At 38.1% G+C, this 23,354-nt stretch overlaps 1 protein-coding gene and 1 long non-coding RNA gene across 4 annotated transcripts in view; one reads left to right on the top strand and one right to left on the bottom strand.

Moving 5' to 3' along the window:
- Positions 1–23,354, top strand: part of morc2.L (MORC family CW-type zinc finger 2 L homeolog) — a 74,292-nt gene that overhangs the window by 42,797 nt on the left and 8,141 nt on the right. The window contains exons 12-24 of one of the 2 annotated variants that reach the window (XM_018260255.2): positions 210–292; positions 3,228–3,313; positions 4,141–4,281; positions 6,665–6,819; positions 7,019–7,147; positions 14,947–15,052; positions 15,329–15,461; positions 16,035–16,106; positions 16,180–16,551; positions 17,014–17,157; positions 17,743–17,791; positions 21,180–21,321; positions 22,280–22,453. In XM_018260255.2, coding sequence (XP_018115744.1) covers positions 210–292; positions 3,228–3,313; positions 4,141–4,281; positions 6,665–6,819; positions 7,019–7,147; positions 14,947–15,052; positions 15,329–15,461; positions 16,035–16,106; positions 16,180–16,551; positions 17,014–17,157; positions 17,743–17,791; positions 21,180–21,321; positions 22,280–22,453 — 1,786 coding nt within the window. Of the gene's footprint in view, positions 1–209; positions 293–3,227; positions 3,314–4,140; positions 4,282–6,664; positions 6,820–7,018; positions 7,148–14,946; positions 15,053–15,328; positions 15,462–16,034; positions 16,107–16,179; positions 16,552–17,013; positions 17,158–17,700; positions 17,792–21,179; positions 21,322–22,279; positions 22,454–23,354 lie in introns of both variants that reach the window. The other variant, XM_018260235.2, reaches the window with a different exon arrangement.
- LOC121394493 lies at positions 3,558–14,274 on the bottom strand. Of its 2 annotated transcripts, XR_005961728.1 has the most exons (4): positions 14,223–14,274; positions 13,667–13,736; positions 12,740–12,784; positions 3,558–4,908 (listed from the first exon to the last, which is right to left on the bottom strand). It is a non-coding gene; the product is annotated as an uncharacterized LOC121394493 (long non-coding RNA). The 2 variants fall into 2 exon arrangements; XR_005961727.1 differs by lacking the exon at positions 14,223–14,274 and having other exon boundaries at positions 13,667–14,000.

Below are 23,354 nucleotides of genomic sequence, written 5' to 3'. Positions count from 1 at the left end.
TCTAGCACATGCATTCCTCTTTAGTACCATACCATTCAGTAGAAATTGTTTGAGGTTAGAATGCCTGAATTTGGTACTTTTTGGGGGGGCTGTAAACAGTACTTTACATGTGCTACTCTTATGTTCATGGATTCTGAATGTATAATTGTATCCATCAAGTTCTGATGGTTTATAGTAAGCCTTACAAATAATCTTTAACTGTCTTATAGCGGAGGAGAAGGCGCGGGAAGCAGAAAGCAAAGCACGAGCCATGGAGTTGCACCTTGGGAATGACCTAGCTCGGGAAAGCAGGGTGCGATTTTTACTGAAATTTTGATCTATATCTGAAACTGTGTCTTTTGGTTACATTTATGTAAAGTGTAAGGTGTCCTGATATCCCTTGTTATCTCTGATGCTGTTATATACAGGTTGATTATTGGACTCTATTCTATCCAGGGGAGTTTGGGAGTTAAATTCACAGCAGACAAATTACACTAAAGTACAATGTGATGTTAGTGAGGGTTCATAAAGGAACAGTAACACCAAAATATGAAAGTATTTTAAAATAATTCTAATATCATGTACTGTTGCCCTGCGTTGGTAAAAGCTTGTATGTTTGCTTTAGAAAGACTACTATAGTTTATATAAACAAGCTGATGTGTAGCCATGGGGGCAGCATTTAAGCTGAAAAGGAGAAAGGGCACAGGTTACTTAAAGGACCAGTAACATTAAAAAAAAATTGTTAAAAATTCGTTAGTATAGAACGAAAAATCAACACCAAGGCAAATAAAACTTTTAAATTGCAAAGCCTTTATTAAGATATAACTTACCAAAACTCCACTTCCTGTCCTCTTCTAAAACGGCGAAAGGGCGACCATCCATGCAGCGGTGTTCAACTTCTCCTCCCTGGCTATTCTCTCTGCAGCGCTTCGCCTATTCCCAGCAGTCAGACTTTGAATCCAGCCTTTCCTCGTCCGGCGAGGAAGAAGAAGAGGAGGAGGGCAGCCTTTGACTCTCCAGCGGCAAGTGTTGTCTGCAGGCGCACTGATCTGCTGAAGAATATCCCCAAGCGCATGGATCAGTGCGACGTGGAGGAGCTGCGCAAACACAAGGCTTTCCAGGCGGCCAAGTACACAGCTCCTGCAAACCGTGGCATTCCGCTCCTTTGAGCCGGGAGTGCTACCGGCTCGTAGCCCGCAATCGTAGCGCATCGATGGATAGCAAGTGGTTCGGCGCAACTGGAATCTAAAATCGCCGCCTGCTCCTGCAGCAGCAGGGACTGCCAGCCCCAGGCACACTCAGGTGGAAACATCAGGGGAACAAGGGGTTTGTCCATGCGCTTGTGCACTGTAGTTCTGGGGATATTCTTCAGCAGATCGGTGCGCCTGCAGACAACACTTGCGAGAGGCTGCCCTCCTCCTCTTCTTCTTTTTCGCCGGACGAGGAAAGGCTGGAGTCAAAGTCCGACTGCTGGGAATAGGGGAAGCGCTGCAGAGCGGACCTCTGCCTCCTTCACATACTGTCACTAGAATAGCCAGGGAGGAGAAGTTGAACACGGCTGCATGGATGGTCGCCCTTTCGCCGTTTTAGAAGAGGACAGGAAGTGGAGTTTTGGTAAGTTATATCTTAATAAAGGCTTTGCAATTTAAAAGTTTAATTTGCCTTGATGTTTATTTTTCGTTCTATACTAACGAATTTTGAAAAAAAAATTTTTAATGTTACTGGTCCTTTAACAGATACAGTAACTGATAATCTCTGTAATAGAATACTATGGGATTCTACAAAGTACATCTATTATCTGCTATGTAACTTGAGCCTTGAATGGCTGTCCCATGGCTACACAGTACTTGGTTTATATAAACTATTATAGCCGTTCTGAAGCAAACACACCCATTTTACCAGTGCAGGGCAAAGTACATTATATTTTAATTAATTTTGAACACTTATTTTTTTGGGTTTTACTGTTCCTTTAAAGTGGACCTGTCACCCAGATATAAAAAGCTGTATAATAAAAGTCCTTTTTTAAATTAAACATGAAATCCAAATTCTTTTTTTTTTATTTAAGAATTCATAGCTGTTGTAAACTCATTTAAAAATCTCAGCTGTCAATCAAATATTGCCTGCCCCTCCTCTATGCCTAGGCATAGAGGTTGGGCAAGCAATCACTTTCACTTTCCATTCAGCAATTCCTAGATGTCACTGCCCTCCCCACATTCCCCCTCTCTCTTTACCATTTAATTGTGTAGCCAGTGCATGGGGATGGATATCAGGTCCCCCATTCTGGTGCACAAACAAGATTTTGAGATGATGCAAGACTTGCCTTAATAACAGTGGCCACAAAATGGCTCCTGCTGGCTTGCTATAATTATGAATTCCCAGACTGATGGAAACAAGATTGAAATAATTAATACAGTGTAAGTAAAGTTAATTTTTTTTGCTAATATAGTATTTAGAATATTTTTTTGGGCAATGGGTCCCCTTTAAGGTGTGTTAGGTCCAAATGCAGTTTTTTTTAGCATGCATTTCACAAGTTTGCCATTTTGTGGGTACTTGTCCCAGTTGGTGATATCTAAAAAGGGGCCCACGGAGAACTTCAAAATGTAGAAAGCAGATGGCACAGAAAGATAGACTTAGGGGAGAAGAAAACTGATGTGGGCATGTTGTTCAAGTTTGAGTTAACTTTTAGTACGATCTAGAATCTAGAGTGTGATATTCTGAGACAATTTACAATTGATTTTCATTTTTATTATTTGTGATTTTTGAGTTATTTAGCTTTTTATTCATCAGCTCTCCAGTTTGCAGTTTCTGAAATCAGAGTCCAAATTGCTCTAGCAACCATGCATTGATTTAAATAATAGACTGGAATATGAATAGGAGATGACCTGAAAAGAAAGATGAGTAATAGCAAGTAGCAGTAACAGTAAATTTGTAGCCTTTCAGAGCATTTGTTTTTAGATGGGGTCAGTAACCCCCATTTGAAAGCTGAAAAGAGGGAGAATAAAAAGCTAAATAATTAAAAAGCTGTAAAAATAAATAAATAGTGAAGACCAATTGAAAAGTTGATTAGACATTCTATAATATACAAAAAATTAACTTGAAGGTGAATCAGCCTTTTAAATAACTGGAAAGGAATAAGCTGCCAGTACAATACAATGCTTTCTGTACATCACATTGCTCTGGGTTTTTTTCTCAGATTCTAAGCTTCCATTACCATATTTTGATGCATACTTTTCATACTGTTTTATCAGGCTGCACTCCGACAAGTACAAAATGCAGCAATAACTTTTCGTAGAGAAGCAGATGTAAAGAAACGCATTAAGGAAGCCAAACAAAGGTGAGGATTGAGTCAGAACTCCAATTTAAGGAAATTTCAGGGGGTCACTGCATGTTTGGATGGTACATATAACTGTAATGTGTTTAATGGGATTAATGCAAGGAAATTTTGTCTCTGGTGTATACTGTATTTTATTCTTATTGAACTAGAATTTGGAAGGTGCACACCCAGTTAAGTAATACTGAGGTGCTAATCCAATTGAGACTGCACATTTTAAGACTCCTAATCCAATCAAAACAAGCATGAGGATTTTTTTTGTATTGTATCAAACTACATCAATCAATAATTGGCCCTAAAGAGAACTTTTAGAAATGATTTGGTGTTTGACAGTCTGGGTATAGGTAAAAAAACCTCGGCAACAAATCCCTCAAGTAGTGCACCTTTTATGTTTAAATATTCAGATTAACAAAGAAGAAATGTAAAGAACATACAATCTGTGGATTGTTTAAATTTAACCTTTATTGTAACCATTAAAATCACAATTTTTTTTCTCCAGCAGTGAGTATGCTGATGGCACCAAAGTAGTTATATAGTAGTTATAGTTTTATCACAATTCTGACACTGGTCTTAAATTTGGCCCCTCTCGCCCAGCTCTAGTGCGAAAGAAGTGTGGAGGGTTAAGGAAGGCATCAGCCCTAAAGAATTCATAAGGTTTCTTTTAACCCATTTACTGCCTACAATGTACTTTACTGTCAGGAAAGGAATGCCATATGTTAAACATTTACTGTTTGTAGAATAGATGTATTCTTAATCACTGAAATAAATGTATTTATATTTTTGTTTCTGAATTGTTGTTCCGGAAATATATTTGTGTTTCCTATATGCAGAGCCCTCAAAGAACCAAAAGAGTTAAATTTTATCTTTGGTGTGAATATTGAGCAAAGAGAACTTGATGGAATGTTTGTATATAACTGCAGTCGCTTGATCAAAATGTATGAAAAGGTTGGACCTCAACTGGAAGGAGGAATGTAAGTTTTCTTTTTGTAAATATATTATAAATTCCACATTTGCCATATATCTATATATATATCTGCCGTAGAAAGACCTGACCATAAAAACACATTCTTACTTTGATACGTTTACATGATCACTTATGCCTTCATTTGCTGAAAATCTCTTATGAAATTGTTTTGTGAGAGTCATAAAATAATCTTATCAAACATGGAAATGCATCAGTGCTTGCTGACATCCCCTAGATGAATATGTATATTACACCAAGTAGGCCAGAAATTATTGGGAGGAGACCTGACCCCTCTTGCCCCTGATGCAATGCATCACCAACCACCTTTTATCACATGATGTGATCCTGCCTTGTAATATTGGAGTCCTCATAATGACCATTTATTCTATTAATAGATTCCAATCCTAAATTTTCTGTGCAAGAAAAAACATTGCCATGCACTGGATGGGTGCTCTGCCACCATCTATCAAAAGATGGAAATGACTGGTCAACAAACAATTACTCTTATTGAACTTACATCAGAAACAAGATAGACATAGGCAAAATTTGACAGGATCTCGATTCAGGTTAGAAGCAGTACAAGAATGAACAATCCTCTGACTTGTCACTTTCACACTTGCTGTCTTCAGTTAACCTGCAAAGAGAATTTTGTTACACATGTTATCTTGCCTATGAACTGTAGTGTTAATGGTCTTGTCACCAAAAAAAAAGAAATATAGAAATGCACCAGTAAATGTAGCCCTTTACATCATTTTTTTTTACCTTAAAGGGCATGTAAAGGCAAAAAAATAAAATCCCATTTTTACTTTCTTTAATGAAAAAGAAACCTATCTCCAATATACTTTAATTAAAAAATGTGTACCGTTTTTATAAGAAACCTGACTGTATGCAGTGAAATTCTCCCTTCATTTACTGCTGTGGATAGGAATTGTCAGATGGTCCCTAACTACTGAGCAGGGAAACAATCGTACTTATGAACAGCAGGGGGAGCCCCCGCCTTACTTCCCAGCCATGCAGAACTCAAGCAGCTTTGTTTATGACGATCCCTAAGCAGCACAGACCACACTGAGCATGTGCACAGTCTTAGTCTTGCAAAGATGTTTAACAAAGTTACAAGATGGTGACCCCCTGTAGCCAACTTTGAAAGCATAAATAATTTGTTTGATTAGGCTTGTAGTGCAGTAAGTTCATGTTTATATTTAGTATACAAAATACAGCATTTCTAGCCTTATTCTATTTTAGACTTTACATGCCCTTTAAAGGGGTTGTTCAATTTTGAGTTAACTTTTAGTATGATGTAGAGCAGGGATCCCCAACCTTTTAAACCTGTGAGCAACATGCAGAAGTAAAAGGAGTTGGGGAGCAACACCAGCATGAAAAATGTTCTTGGGGTGCCAAATAAGTGCTGTGATTGGCCATTTGGTAGCCCTTATGTGGATTGTCAACCTACATTGAGGCTCTGTTTGGCAGTTTACCTGGTTTTTATACAACCAAAACTTGTCTCCAAGTCTGGAATTCAAAAATAAGCACCTGCTTTGAGGCCACTGGGAGCAACATGCAAGGAGTTGGAGAGCAACATGTTGCAACAATTTGCTACTGGTTTTTATTTTTTGCAGTTTTTAGTAATTTAGCTTTTAATTCAGCAGTTCTCCAGTTTGCAGTTTTAGCAATCTGGTTGCTAGGGTCCACTTTACACTAGCAACCATGCATTGATACGAATAAGAGGCTGGAATATGAATATGGAAGGGCCTGAATAGAAAGATGAGTAATAAAAAGTAGCAATAACAATAAATGTGTAGCCTTACAGCACATTTATTTTTTAGATGGGGTCATTGACCCCCATTTGAAAGCTGGAAAGAGTTACTAGAAAAATGCAAATAATACTCAAAACGATAAAAAATAAGTAATGAAGACCAATTAAAAATTGCTTATAATGGCCAATTCTATAATGTACTAAAAGTTAACCCAAAGGTGAATCACCCCTTAAGCCACCATTTTATGATGTACTTCCTTACTGATCAACAGACATGGAAAAACTGCAGGTTCTAACTGTAAAGTTAACAAGTGTGTAAAAATTAGTAAAAGACACAGCTCTGCCAATTTATTATATAATGACTTTAGCACATATTCCTGCCCTTGATTTGTGTGTAAGACAAGTGCTTAACACTAGCCAGAGGAATTAATTTTAGGTGGAGTGGTTGCCAATACAACACGTTTTTTTTTTCTGTCAGGTTCTGAGTTGCAATGGGCCCCTAGGTAATCTAGGACTGATTTTGAAGTATATCAGTGTTAAATATTTTATAGTGTTGTTTATTTAACTGTAAACTCTAATTGTCTGTATTTTTTAAAATAAATCTTTTAGACATGTCAATTTTATGTATTCTTTTCAGGGCCTGTGGAGGAGTAGTAGGTGTAGTGGACGTTCCATACCTTGTCCTTGAACCCACACATAACAAGCAAGACTTTGCTGATGCTAAAGAATACAGACACTTACTGAAGGCTATGGGAGAGCATTTGGCACAGTACTGGAAGGATGTAGGTATAGGTAAGTATATCTCATATCTTTGTGTAAAAGTGTCAACTTTTAGTTTTTCTCTCATGTGCTTCATATGTTCTTTGTTGTAGCTATTGTTTGGTTTCTTCCTGTCCTATATAGACATCATGATTTCGTTTTTGTGTTATTATATTTTATACATTAAAATATAATTGTAGCTGATTATTTGGTTTTTATTTGTTGTCCTCAGCACAGAAAGGTATTATAAAATTCTGGGATGAATTTGGCTATATATCGGCAAACTGGAACCAACCTCCTTCTTGTGAACTAAGGTATAAACGCAGACGTGCAATGGAGATACCCACAACAATACAGTGTGGTAAGTACCTGTTAGTACCATTAGTACTGCTATTAATAATAAAATAATTATATTTCAGTGATGTGGGGTAGAAATAAAGTGGGAATCATATGATTTCTGTTGCAAAGTTACTGTTCCCTCAAATACAGACATTAGTTTCAACAGATATGTATAAGCAAGAAAGAGAGAGATTACCAGAGTGTCATAATGCAATGTGCAATATGAGGATTCAAACATGAGCTGTGAGATTGGCATCAACCCAAGGAGACAAAACCTTTTCAAATTTAGTAAGGTAGCCTTATTGCATTATTGAGGAAAGGGATACATTCACAAAATTTTTGTCTGTGGGACAGTAGGGTGGCACTACCCATCCAGTTCATGACCACTACAGGAGAAAGAGAGAGACATCCAGCATGACATTGATGGCATTATTAAGGGAGTGCTGGAGGTTCTGAATATTTCAGAAACAACAAGCAGAGACATCAAGTCTGTTCAAGTGGCAGCACAAATCCGCAATCTGCTTCCCACAGCATGAGCAACTACTTAGTATAATTTAGGACAAATGGAATTCTCCTGAACAGAAGTTTCAGGCTACAAAGACATTTGCCAGGTCTTATCCCTTTCCTAAGGAACTGGTTGACAAGTGGTCCAACCCCCCCGGCAGTAGACGCGCCAGTGTCAAGGCAGTCTAAATCTACCACCCTAAAGGTCACAGATGCAGCGGCATTCAAGGATCTGTTGGACTGACGGTTGGAAGGTCTGGCCTCCGCTTGGGTGTTCAGGGCCATCCAAGTCTGGATCGGAAACTCTCTGCAAGAATATACAGGAAGGAGTACACAGAGCAGATCTTCTATCATCTGCACAAGTATCAGAGAGGCATCATCTTACCTGTGTGCCACCCTGGATTAATCTCAGACTCGTACCTCAGCTCTGTCCATAGCAGCACCTAGAACACTATGGCTTAAAAATTGGTCAGTGGACCTTAGCTCCAAGAAGACACTAACTTTGCTGCCCTTCAAGAGACAATGGCTATTTGGAGCAGAACTGGAGAAAATAATTCCCCAGGCAACAGGAGGAAAGACCACTTTTTGAAACACTTGATTGATCCTCCATTCGAACCGCTGAGTTCAATCTCGGAAACATGGCTTACATGGAATGTGGTATTTCTAATGGCGATCTCATCAACCCGAAGTGTCTCTGAATTGAGTGCGCTTTCCTGTGAGGCTGCGTTTCTGTTTTTCCACAAGTATGTGGAACAGTTCCATCAATGTATGTGGAACAAGGACTGTGTACAGTTCCATCCTTTTTACCCAAGGTTGTGTCTTCCTTTCACGTAAATCAAGAAATTGAAGTGCCATCTCTCTGTCCAGATCCTAAGGATGTCAAAGAGCGTCAACTGCACAGTCTGGATGTAGTCAGATCACTTAGATGGTACTTAGAACATTCAAACCCTTCCGCCGTTCATTCTTCCATCTGGGCCCCACAAGGGACAGGTGGCATGAAAAACATCCATTGCAGGGGGCGTGGCTAGCCTGCAAGCTAGATGGCCGCATGGTAACAGAGCTCCACACAACACCGCGCTGAAAACCACCAGCGGATAAGGAGAAGCAACACTCGGTACAAGGCACACACCTGTGGCACCGATTTTTAAGCAATTAAGATCGGACCACGCACGTTCCAAAATGGCATCCGCAAGGGAGGATGCGCCAGAGCTGAGTGACCAGCATGACCGAGATTCATCCAACGCTGAGAGTGAAGTAGAAACAGATCTTCACACTTACCTAAAAGCACTGCCAACTAAAGAGGACATCAAAAATCTGCTATGTGAATCAGTTGACAACATCAGAGCTGAGCTGCAGGAAATAAAGACGGACCTCTCCAATATGGTGGAAAGAACATACGCAGTCGAGAGGAAATAAGGTAAACTGCTGCACAACCAAAAAGCACTTATACAAACCATACAAAAACAAAAGGCACAAATAGAAGAAAATAAAAGACACATAGGTGATATCGAAAATAGAAGTAGAAGGAACAATCTACGTGTCAGAGGGGTACCTGAGTCAGTCCCAAGGGAGGAAATACATAACACTCTCCTACAGATCTTTAACAGCGTGCTCAGCAGAGAGGCACACACTGAAATAAAAATAGATTGGGAACATAGAGTGTTTAAACCCAGAAATGCACCAGCTGAGGTCCCAAGAGATATATTATGCTGCATTCATGATTTTCAACTGAAGGAGGAAATTTTGAGCAAAAGACAGGTCTATGGCCAAAATAACTTTTGGGGACAAAACAATCTCTCTCTTCCAAGACCTTTTCTGGTACACCCTAACTAAACGGAAACAACTAAAACTGCTAACTGATATGCTAAAGGCAAATAACATCCAGTACCAATGGGGTTATCTGTTCGGTTTGGTTTTAACCCAGAATGGACAGCAGATAACACTCAGGAATCCAAAAGAGACAAAGGAAATCCCTTCAAAGCTGCAAATTGAGGAAATCCAACTACAAGGATCGATGGAGGAAGAGGCTGACCTTCCCCAAAGCGATATAGAGACAGACACAGAATGGAGAGAGGTAGCATCCTCACAGAGACTACCCGGACAGCCAAGCACCGCACAATCAGAGATTACAACTCAACACCTAAAAAGATTAAAGGAAAATGACAAAGACCCCGTTTTGAGAATCACCTAAGAACAAAGTATTCACCTGTGTTTGTTTTTCGGAGACTTGCCCAGCATCCCCCAAGTAAGACATTTCATTGTTATTCCAAGGTGGCTATAAGGTGGACGGTAAGAGATGTGGAATACCAACATTTACGAGCTCACCGAGCCTTGACAGTCTTGTGGACTATCACAGTCCCCCAAAGATAAGTTATCCTACCACTCATATTTTCTCAATGGCCAACAACACCCCCCATTGGAGAAAGTGGTTATATGACCTCAGTAATTTGGTTAACTAGTTCATACCTTATCTGTTTAAAGTTACATACTTATATGTTTTGTTCATATCTCTATGTACCTCAACAGTCGCACAAACAACATCATGTACAGCCTAAGGTTACTATAATACTTGGAAGCGGAGGTAAAATAAGAACAATACTTTGCATTAATAATGGTTAACACAAAATGTATTCTAGTATCTTTTAATGCTAACGGAATGAATGAACCTTGTAAAAGAGCACAGGTCTTCCATGAATATAATAGACTGGGAGCAAAAATTATATTTCTACAGGCGACCCATTTTAAAGAGGGAAAGCAACCCATTATTAGTAACAACATTTTCTCACAAAGCTACATCAATAACAATCCTGATAAGAAGGCTCTAGGGGTAATGATAATGATACATGAGGACTTACCTTTTACATGTGTAGATATCTTGAAAGATAAAGAGGGAAGTTATTTAATAATTAAAGGCAAATTAGCCAACAATATGGTCACACTAGCCAACATATATCTCCCTAACCAGGGTCAACTGAACCTTCTCACTGAAATAGCAACCAAGCTGACGACATTCACGGAAGGCCTGCTATTTGTAGGAGGTGATATGAATATATCTTTTAATCCCCTACAAGACACATTATCTGGTAAATAAAATACTTCTTATAGAACTTTAAAGAATGTAAAAAGCATTTTACAAAACTTGCAGGTAGTGGACTTATGCCAGATTGGACTATCTATTTATTTCCCAAAATTGGCTTCACTTCTTGAAATCAGCAACAATAGAACACATAGCAATATCAGATCACGCACCTATTACACTGGAATTCAGAATCCCCAACACTCTCTAACCCGAGTTTATTTGGAAGTTAAATGAACATGTACTCCTGAGTAAAGAAAATAGAGAAGCAATTAGGAAACAGATACAGAATACATTTACAGATAATGATACACCTACAATCAACCCAGGAACGTTGTGGGAAACGCACAACTGTGTACTTAGAGGGTATGTGATTGCTTTGTGAAAGGATAGGAACAAAGAAATTGAGAGTTTAATACAAGATATCTGCAAATTAGAAAAAGTTCATAAATTATCTCTAGCACAAGTACAAGGCCAATTAGAAGCCAAAAGAGAGACCCTAAAAGCACTGTTGGATATAAAAACCTATAAAGCGTACTTAGGAACCAAACAAAAGTTTTATGCATACAACAGTAAGTGCAACACATTTTTTTTTTGAACCAATTGAAAAAGCAACAAGATAGAACATACATCTCAGCCATAAAAGACAAAAAACAAAATCTACAATATGGAACAAAACAAATAGCACAATGTTTCCAAGAGTACTACCAAGACCTTTACAATATAAAAAACCAGCCTAACTCACCTCAATTGACAGAAAAAATCAAACAATTTGTACAAAAAGCGAAACTACCACAACTTAACAAAACACAAGCCCAACAGTTAGATGCTCCATTTACAGTCCAAGAGATCCCAAAACTATAGAAATTCTTCCCAATAATAATAATAATAGCCCAGGTCCTGATGGGTTCGGGGCCTCTTACTATAATGTATTTAAAGAACATATAGAAGAATATTAAATAAGGTACTGTAATTATGCCAACAAAGAATACCCATTCCCTCAACAAGCTAAAGAGGCCCACATCACAATAATACCAAAGCCAAAGAAAGATAAACATATATGCACAAACTATAGGCCAATCTCACTGATTAATATAGATTTAAAGATATATGCTAAAATGATTGCATATCGCTTTAGAAAAATTATCCACTTACTCATACACCAAGATCAATCAGGGTTTGTCCCAGCCAGAGAAGGTAAGGACAATACAGCAAGGATTATATCCCTCATACATCATGCAAATATTGGAAAATTCCGTGTATGCTTTTAACGACGGATGCTGAAAAAGCATTCCACAGGGTATCGTGGGATTTACTAAAAAACACACATTAGAAGGCTTTGGAATAGGGGAATACACCACCAAGAAAATTCTAGCCCTTTACCAAAACCCCACAGCCAGGATAAGGATAAACGGAACCCTCTCCCCAACTGTACAAATTAGGAACGGAACAAGACAGGGATGTCCTCTTTACCCAATCTTGTTCATCATGGTGATGGAAGTCCTGCTCTGCCATATCAGAGCTCAGGTAGACATAACTGGCATAACAATGGGAACAACAGAACATAAATCAATAGCTTTTGCTCTTAGTAATAACCAAACCCCATATTTCACTCCCCAACCTAATGAACCTCCTCAGCAAGTTTGGAGAGGTGTCTAACTTTAAAATAAATGCCAGCAAATCTGAAGCATTAAACAATAACCTGCCTGAAGGGGAAGTAAAGAGAATTGAAGGAAATGTCATATTTAGGTGGGTTAAAAACATAATTAAATATCTGGGCACATACATACCTAGTGACCTACAGACCATATATAGATACAACTTCGTCCCTCTTATAGAAGACATAACCAACTCACTAAATAGATGGAACCAGACACATACAACATGGTTTGGCAGAATACAGATAATTAAAACGTTAGTTTTCTTCAGTCCGTTTTCTCGAACTACATATGGAAAAACAAAAAACCAAGACAAAAATACAGCATACTAACTAAGAGTAAACAACAAGGGGGACAAGGCGTCCCAGATACATACCTGTATTATGTTGCAATCCACCTGACTCGCATCCAACAATGGTACCTAGGGAAAGAAAAGGGAAAACATTGGTATAATACGGAATAACACTTCTCCAAAGCACCTTTGTAAAATGTGATATGGGCCTCAACACACAACACCCCAAGGGAGTGTCATAGACACCCACTAATTGGGGCCACCATCCAGGTATGGAGAAGCAACATGGGAAAACGGAACCTATCTATAACCCCATCCGCGCTACTCCCAATTTATGGTAATTGGAATTTTGCACCCAGCTTGGAAGGTAGGGCTTTTACCCATTGGGGCAAAACAGGGAACAGGGCATTGATAATTCCTGCAAGATGGGAAAATAAAATCACTAGAACTAATTCAGAAATCCAGGCAAACTCACCCAAGGGATCTTTGGTGCTATAACCAGCTGTACCATTATATATCTTCACTAAACATTAGATTACTCAATAGAGAGTGTACCTGGTGGGAACAACTGATCCTAAAAGCTAAGACAATCAAAACACCTCTGTCTACGTTCTATACAGGATTAATTGCAAATATAACAGAAATCAACAAGGTAGCAGAAGCAGACTGAGATAAAATAACTTAGACTTGACTTAACAAGAGAGAAATGGCGAATATACAGGTTGATGCATAAAAGCTCAGTGGCTTCCAAGACCCAATAAGCTAACTTTAAAATGTTAACACAATGGTACTACACCCCGCAAAAATTAAGTTGAATATTTGTAAATGTATCAGATAAATGCTGGAGATGCATGACTCACATTGGTTCTATTGTTCACATATGGTTCGAGTGTCCAGTGATCAAAAAATTCTGGAGAGGTATTTAAAATAATTCAAAAGTTGACCCCCCTTCCTAGTAACAGGTACATTTCTTCTGTGGTAGCACTACATTATAATATGACAACAAATCACCTGACACTGTTTATGGTCCAAGCAGCCAAAGCCTTAATTCCCGAAAAATGGAAGAGTAGAATTCCTCCCACTGTACAAGAATGGTGGATGGCCATGGAGGAAATTAAAAAATTAGAGGAAATTAGAACACTGAGACAAAGCACTTATGGGAGTTATAAAGACATTTGGGATCCATGCATAGAATATAGTAATAAACACAGGCAACTATACTGAACCTTGCCTACAAACCCAGGCTGACCCCCCAAAAGGAGGTGATATCAACGATTTTGTAAAGTAAGATACACAATGGTGATTTTAGAGGAAAAGAGAGCTAAACGACTGAGGTCCCCCCCCCTTTCTCTCTCCCTTTCTTTATCCTTTATCTCTTCTCTTTCACGTTACTATCTACAATATTAAATCCGTAATGATTCTGGTTTAATGCAAACCCTTCCCCTGCTGTAACCCCCCCCCCACCAATTAGAACAACATGGATAAAACGGAATATAACATGGTATGCCAAGTTGAAATGTATGGAATGTACAATAATGTTATATGGACATTTGGCATGTATACTTACCCTCCTATGCCTTCCCCTTTCTTTCTGTAACTCCTTCCCTATAAAATGAAAAGCAAATAAATAAAGAATTTACAAAAAAAAAAAAAACATCCATCGCAAGGTGGATCAGAGAAATCATCAAGTTTATCTTTCTAATGGAAGAACACCACCAGAAGGGATCCAGGATCACTCCACAAAGGCAGTGGGAGCCTTCTGGAGCAGATCTGCAGAGCAGCTACCTGGTCGTCAGTACCAAATTCTACAGAGTCAATACAATTTTCTCAGCTGAGGCTTCTCTGGGGCGAAAGGCGTCACAATCAGTAGTAAAATACCAATTACCAAACCTGGTTCGTCCCACCCTGCTGTTCTGGGACTGCTTTAAGTCCTCATCGTTCCCTGTGTCCCCCTAAGACGACAGAGAAAACAAGATTTTTGAATCTTATTTTATTCCATTGGTCATTGATCAAACTTGGAAGCTGCTGCCATCTGTGATAGGCTCTGGTGAACTGTGAGGTACCCAGGTTTATTAGTGCTTTGTATAGCTCAAGGTAAGTTTTTTGTGCTCCTGGTCATGAAGGACCAGCTCCACTGGAGGGTTGATGTAGTCAGTAGCAATTAGGAGAACTGGGCCTGAATGAGTGAATGTGCTGTAGATTCTGATTTTACTTTATCTGTGAATTGTAAATGTTATTACAAGACATTTTTTATATTTGTGATTTTTTTTTATGATGTTCTTTACTGGTAGATCTGTGTTTGAAGTGGAGAACACTTCCATTCCAACTGAGTTCTGTAGAGAAGGAGTATCCTGACACATGGGTGTGTGCCATGAACCCAGATCCCGAACAAGACAGGTCAGAAGCTATAATTTTATTTATTTTAATGAAAATGCATTTTGCAATTTCTCTACTATTTCTAATTTGTTGCTTTCTATGCATTTGATGTGCTATTTTCGGATACACAAGGTGAAGCAATATAAAAAGTTTGCAAACAGCATCCTATGTGTTTTCACAGCTAAAATGTTCATTACATTTTTTTACATTATTGTATTCAAAAACAATATTTCAGGAAAAGAAAATACACAATTTATAAAAGTGTTTTAAGGCTTCTAACATTAATTCTGGACGCAGGTGTGAGACTACAGAACAGAAGCAGAAGTTGCCTGTTGGGATGCTGAAAAAAGATATCCTGTCACAAGAAGAGAAAAAAAAACAGCTGACAGAAAAAATCAGACAGCAGCAAGAAAAGTTGGAAGCCCTGCAGGTTAGAGGGGAAATGGAATAACTGTATTTTTAAAGGAACAGTAACACAGAAAATGAAAGTGTCCTAAAGTAATGAAAATGGAAAATGTACTGTTGTGTTGCACTGGTAAAACTGGTGTGTTTGCTTCAGAAACACATTATATCGTTTTTATAATCAAGCTGCTGTGTAGCCATGGGGACAGCCATTCAAAGCTGAAAAATGAGAAAAGCTAGTCACACTGGGCAATAAAATACTTATGAGGAGAGAAAGATTCATGTAGACCTGGCAGTCTCTAATTTCTTTCCCACTCCAGGGGGAAATAAATGATTTGTGGTGGAGTTATCTGGGCTCACATTTTTAATGTAACATTGCAGGATACAAATGTAAGAAAATGTAAGTAGATAATTATCTAAGTATGCATTTCTTTGGCAACTGCAGAGAAAAGGCTCCATTCAAGTCAAGTCATCTTGAAAATGTGTCATAATAGATATAGATATTTTTGCTATTTAAATGAGATGCTATCAAAACATTTGCCATGTACTAGAAAAAAATTGCTGAGGATTTAACAAAGTATCTTTGTTATTTTGATTACAGAAAGTGACTCCTGTGCGTTCCATTGCAGACCTTAAAAAGCTTCCATTAGATGTTAGTACCCGTCCAGAAGAGGTTAGTCTTGCTCACTTTTGCATATAACTGTCATGTCTCTAAGTTTTTGACATTTACTCTTCTTCCCATGCAGGCCTCAGTGTCCACAAGCCGCCCTCGGCCACGGTCGCCACCCTTGCCTGCTGTGCTGAAAGATATTGTTCCACCAGTTTCACGCAGTAGCAGTGCGGCCAAGAAGCCTGAAGCTGCACAAGCCAGTTCAGTAAACTCTGAAGCGGCTACCACATCCAAAGCCAGTAGCCAAATTGTCACTCCTGTCAGAACAAATAACACTCAAAAGATTCTTCGTAGAACAGTTTCAGCTCTGAGAGCCTCAACGCCTCCTCCGCTACCTTCTACACCCCAACAAACTCGACCTTTGAGACCCACTGCAGCTCCTTCACCCGGTTTGAAAAATTTGAAACATTTTTCTGGGAAGAAACCAATTCCCAGCAAGATTCCTCCCGTAAGGAAACTATTGTGGAACCTCAGGGGTTTATTTGTTAATGTGGTGCATTGCATATTTTCTGTAATTCAGCAAAATTATGTAAATTGTATGTAACTTATTGTAGCGGTTTTAGCAGAACAGTTGTCATTTATACACTTTAATGCATGGTCAAGGGTGATATAAAGTACACAGTACTGCTGATTTTGTCATAGCTACATGCATTGTCCCTGAAGATATGAATACATTCGAGAAATGGCATGTAGCATAAACCGACAGTTACCTTTGCCTAAAGTGTTACAGAAAGGCTCTATGAGGCACAGAAGTGTCAGCGCTGACTTTGTAGCTAAATCGAATTGGCTGTTACTTAATATGTCATTGCCCTTTAGATTTAAATATCGATTTAAATCTGCATTTTGTCCTCTCTGTCTTTGAGTAGTTTTGAGAACTTGGTTTAGGAGTGTGTGTATATTTTCTGTTTAGGTGAGTAATGTCAGAAAACGAAGCTCCCAGCCTCTCATTTCTGAGGACATTAAAATAGTAGCATGTAAGCCTGAGAAAGCAAAGCGTTCTAGACTGGTGGAAGTGAAACAGGAAAAGAGAGATTCAAATGAAGTAGAAGTGGAGGTATGTATGGAGAGTTTTATTGGTTACATGTAATGACAACAAACAGATTACTTTCAAGAATATCATGACATTTTTGTGTAGGCACAGACCAATGTATATGAAGTAAAACTAATGTGCTATTTTCACTCAGGATTTTGTTCATACACTTAGAGGCAGATTTATCAAAATGTGAAATTAGAACTCAACACGATTAAAACTCACTCACTTTATGGGATTTAAAAGCATATTTATCAAATGGAGAACTGGAGAACTCCATTTATAAATATGATTTTAAAAAATCCCATATGAATAAATAGAAAGTGAGTGAGTTTTATTGTGTTCTAATTTCCCATTTTGATAAATCTGCCCCTTCCCTCTCACATTTTCTTAGTTTTTTTATCTGAAGATAAATTATTCAGTTCGGTTAATGTACATACATTGGATACAGATAATAATACTGCTGTTTACTACAGATGTGTGAAACACCTTGTCTAACTGAACACAAAACTCTAGGAAAGTCTATGATACTCTGTTGTGAACTGCTATGTCCATGCATTCTTTTAGAACACTTCCTGCACACACTCTGACCCAGATGTATCTTTGCAGTTGACAGCGAGTCCAGGGGAGGAGGAAATTCTGGCAGCATCCCAAAAAGGTAGATGTTTATATTGTGCATTGTAATGGAATTAAAATGTTACATCTTCATTCAATGGAAATCCAGTTCTTAAGCTCCTGTTTTGCCCTTCTTAGTGCAGGGAAAAAAAACATATTTCTTAAAACAATAGACGTAAAAGGTAAAAAAAAAAAATAGATTTCTTTATCTTGAATATGCTATCTTAAATAACATTCAAGTAAAAGGTTCATATTTTAGAGAAGTAAATAAAAAATGAAAAAATATAGAATTGTTTTGTTTAAAGGAGACATTTTATATAACCTTCATATTCAGATATATTACTCATCCTTCCTCAAAACATGCAATGATGCAGAAAGAAAAATGTTTTGAAAGCATTTTATCTCCTAAAACTGTCATTATATCAGAGCTGCAAAGAGATGTTTACAGGTCAGAAGCTAGGCTGAAATGAAGAGTGGGAGTGTCTGTTCATTCTCTCACAGGAAGTGGTCACAGCACTGACTGACAGGCTGAACTCTGCAGGGAAACCACTCCCTTCCCAGCCTCTGCCTGTGTGTTCCCAGCCTGCACATAACTGTCTTATGCTACTGCTTGATCATTCACTTATAACATTATACCTTAAATGTTCAATATAAAGCAATAGACCCCAAAATGAATACTTAAGCAATCGATAGTTTATATCATATTAAGTGGCATATAAAAAAATCTTACCAAACTGTTTTATATATTTAAGTAAATATTGCCCTTTTACATATCTTGCCTTGAACCACCATTCCGTGATGGTCTCTGTGCTGTCTCAGAGATCACCTGACCATAAATACTTCAACTCTAACTGTAACAGGAAGAAGTGAGGAAGCAAAAGACACAACTCTGTCTGTTAATTGGCTCATGTGACCTAACATGTATGGTTTGTTTGTGTGCACAGTGAATCATATGATCCAAGGGGACGGCCCTTATTTTTAAATTGGCAATTTTCTATTTATGATTACCTAATACTACTAAAAAATTATATTATGAAAATGGTTTCTTTTCATGAAGCAGGAGTTTTCATGAGTTGTTTTATGCATTATATTTTTATAGAGACCTACATTGTTTGGGAGTATAGTTTTCCTTTAATACAAACTGTAATAGTAATGTAATAGTAATATTTTTATTAAGTACAATGGTGTGCTCCTTTGTTCCACAGCAAATAGGCATCAGTCACAAATGTACATGCCCAGCTGGACATAATCTATAGTCCATAATACATTGTTATACACTATGCAACTCCCTGCTTCTATTAATTTATAAAAGTTATACAAATAGTGTACATTAGTATTTACTGTTATGATATTCCATAACAGCAGCTGTAGGTTTGTTTTCCTGCATATTGATATATGATCAGGTGCAGGGAGTTGCAAGGGAAAAATGCAGCTGTTGTGGAACAATTTATGATCAGGTGCAGGAAGTTGCAAGGGGAAATGCAGCTGTTGTGGAACATGTTAATGGTCAGGTGCAGGGAGTTGCAAGGGAATAAATGCTGATGTTCTGGAATTGTATAACATATAATAAAAAATGCAGGGCGTTACAAAGGAAAACAGAAAAGATGTTGATTGCTTTTTTAATAACAAATGTAGGGAGTTACAAAGGAAACCCGAAAAGATGTTGATTGCTTTTTGTATACAACATAACACAGTGTAGAAAATTACTATGGTACGCAGTGCCCCAGAAAAGAATAAAATACTTTTAGTAGCAGATTATGTTTTATTTATACAGAAGTTTGCTTTTCTTTTTTCCCGAAATTATTGCAGGGCAAGGACAAGGAACAAGCAGTGAAGGGAAGGGGGAGGAAAACGAACAGAGAGAGGGTTAAATGAACACGGCAGAGAAGGAGATAAATGAATAGTGCAGGGAATAGTGCAGGGAAGGGAGAAGGGAAAGGAACAGGACAGAGAGGGACAGAAAGAGCAGTTCAGGGAAGGGAAGGGTTATCAATGTCTGCAGGTAAGGACTGAGTGTGACATCACAGACACGCCCACTCCTACCTCAGTGGCTCCAGAGGCTGATACTGGAAAGTCCTAGACAGGAAGTTGCAAAGGGGGAGGGCTGAGCACAGTTTTCAAGCTAAAACAGATGTTTTTGATCCAAAAAGTATTAAAATAAAAACTATTTCTATTATTTTACATGGTTTGCGGCATTGTGAAAATGTATGCTATATGTCCCCTTTAAAGGAACAGTTCAGTATAAAAATAAAAACTGGATAAATAGATAGGCTGTGCAAAATAAAAAATGTTTCTAATATAGTTAGTTAGCCAAAAATGTAATCTATAAAGGCTAAAGTGACTGGATGTGTAAGATAATAGCCAGAACACTACTTCTTGCTTTGCAGCTCTCTTGGTTCTGAGACCAAGAGACCAATCTGAGACTTGAGGGGCCACATGGGTCATAACTGTTGCTTTTGAATCTGAGCTGAATGCTGAGGATCAATTGCAAACTCACTGAACAGTTATGTCCCATGTGGCCCCCTTCAAGTCACTCATTAACTCAGAGTTAGAGAGCTGAAAAGCAGAAAGTAGTGTTCTGGCTATTATGTTAGACATCCAGTCACTCCAGTCTTTATACATTACATTTTTGGCTAACTAACTATATCAGAAACATTTTTTTATTTTGCACAGCCTATATTTACACAATTTTTATTTTCACACTGAACTGTTCCTTTAAAACTTACCCTGTGGAAAATGAAATTCCATTATAAGTATTACTATTATATAATTTTAGTAATACGGGGTATTTTATCCATAATGCTGAGTAGATTGGGATTTCTGGATAAGGGATCTTTTTGTTATTTTTCCCTATACATTTAATCTACAAAAATATCGTCTTAAACTGGCCATACAAATAAATTTCCACTTATTTGATAAGGATGCCACAGTGAGCAAACTTTTGCCTAATGTATGGCCACCCAGGGGTAGTTCAAATCTGATCTTAATAGTTCATGTTCAGGCCCATCAGGAGAGGATTGAATCAGTGGTGCAGGGTGTTTTATGGCCTCATATACAAGCAAAGAAGCTGCAAATTTGGCCTTCAGTAGTCAGATCAAAAGCTAATGCCGACCCATAGATATTAATACGTCTAGCATTGGAATAAGTAGTATATATATTATTTTTGGTGTTATTTGAAATTTAACAGAAATTAAAGGCATTTTAACGTATCTATTGCTATCTATTGTGGGGGGCAAAACTGCTTTTTTAGTAGCAGTTTTTTTTGTGTGATACTGTTGGAAGTACCCTGGACTGGAAGCACACTGTCTGCAGGGAGAAGTCTTGGATCAATGATGATTAAAAATGATGGTATAAAAAAATTTAGAAGAGTGACCCAGTGAAGAAAACAATTATGACTAGAAAGCTTAATAAATGGTTTTTGTTCTGTGCAGATAAAGGCTTGAACGTTGAAGTGCGAGTAAACAAGGAATGGTTTACAGGACGTGTAACTGCTGTAGAAGTAGGGAAACAGGGAGTTCGCTGGAAAGTAAAGTTTGATTATGTACCAACAGACACCACTCCACGGGATCGATGGTAATGTCATTTTGCTTCATAATTAAATACAAATGATCTGAAAGTCACAAAATATATAAGTGGCTGGAAAATTCACCATGGGCTCCATACTACTAAGTTACCATGGCCCTCCTAATTATTTGCCTACCAGTCAACTGGATGTTGGGCTCTGCCAACATGTACAATAGGGCTCCAATAAAAAGAAGAATGCCCTGAATGCATAGGAAAATAAAGATTAGACTGGTTGTTAAAGATAAGCATGTTTATCTTCACTACGTCTCTCTCCACATTTGTTCATTCTCTCTTCATGTAGGAGTTGGGTGTCAGATTTTTATTGACAGTTAAGATGGCCATAGATGCACAGATATTATCAAAGGAAACAATGTTTCGTACAGTATTCAGTACGTGTATGGCAGCAAACGAGCTGACCAATATCGGCAAAAGACTTGGATATTGTCGGCTCATTGATAAGCCAAGTCCGAAAATTTTGATTGGGCGCCTTTGAAGGCACCTGAAAATCGGCCAGTGTTTACTGCTGAGTTGTCAGGTACAGGTAGAATTCTATTGTTTCTACCTCCTATATCTGACGTTTCAGCTTTAAATGTCTGAAATGAAAACAAACATCTAACACCCAAGAATTAGGACAGACAGAAGCTGAGAGTGGGAGAGTGAAGAATAACTTGATTATTTCAGAAACGGGTCAGAATTTTAATTGGTTATATTTAGAAAATGTCTTATTTTCAGTATGATGAGGCTTATATTAAATGTTCTTTTGCAGTAGTTCCCCTTTAAAATACAGATACCCTACTGCCTAGGGCAGGCAAAGGTTTCACAAGAAATAAACATATAACTTTATTATTAAAATAAGTTTTTTCAAAAATTATTAATATGCTTTTTGGGTATGTTAAAGATAAAATTTAACATTCTTATGTTTTACAGGTCAGATTAATTTTAATTTAAGTACTGTAATTTCATTTAGGGTCGTAAAAGGCTGTGAAGATGTAAGACTAATGCGGCCACCCTCACCAGAACACCAAGCACCGGACACACGGCAGGCAGATCCTTCTACTTCAGACAACACCAGAATAGAGCCAGATACTACAGAGCTTAGTGCAAGCCCTGCACCATTAGAACAGCTTGTACAAACCCTCAGGTATTGAATGTCTCACAAAACTGTTTTGTATTAATGTTTCATCAGTTGCCAGAATTTTTCCTCAAGAATTGAATGGTGATTAAGGATATGAGGCATCTCCTGCAATCCAATGCAATATGACCAACATATCAGGATACCCCTTTAATTTTGTTGAATAGCCTGTTTAAAGGAGAACTGAACTCTAAAAATAAATGTGGCTAAAAATGCCATATTTTACATACTGAACTTATTGCTCCATTCTCAATAGCAGCAATGATCCAGGACTTCAAACTTTTCACAGGGGGTCACCATCTTGGAATGTGTCTGTGACACTCACATGCTCAGTGGGCTCTGAGCAGCTGTTGAGAAGCTAAACTTAGGGGTTGTTGTATTGTGACATTTATATTCTATGTATTGTATATTGTCAGTAAGTGACAGCAGCACAGAGTATGCGCAGTGAATCAGCAGAAGATTGGAAGCAACTGGGGCATCTTCCCTGCTAAAGGGCTGTAGGTGCCTTGGACTGGTACAGAAGACCAAAACATAATGTACAACATTTCTAGCTACTTCTTTAGTTAGGCTTTAGTTCTCCTTTAAGTGACACCCATTTTTGACAGAAGCACACAGTCATGTAATCTCCAAATGTTGTTTTGTTTTGTAAAGCATAGTTGCTTTCAATGGCATCATCCTAGAGCAGCACCTTTCCTACAAGTCGGTTGATACAATTTCTGCCTACTTTAACTCTCCTAGTAAAGTTTCTGTGCAGGAGAAATGTCTGGGAGCAACAAAGTTGCAAAGTCCACAAAAACATCCTGAAAGGATCCATGTGTTTAAGCATAAAAGTCACCTTTTCATTTGAAACAGTTAACAATCTCTCAACAATATCATTATGCTTAGGGAAACAGAACAGAAAATATGCAAT

Source organism: Xenopus laevis, chromosome 1L, assembly GCF_017654675.1.
Source record: "Xenopus laevis strain J_2021 chromosome 1L, Xenopus_laevis_v10.1, whole genome shotgun sequence".
Taxonomy (NCBI): Eukaryota; Metazoa; Chordata; class Amphibia; order Anura; family Pipidae; genus Xenopus; species Xenopus laevis.
The sequence above is the reverse complement of the archived record's forward strand: the minus strand, read 5'-3'. Positions and strand labels throughout refer to the sequence as shown.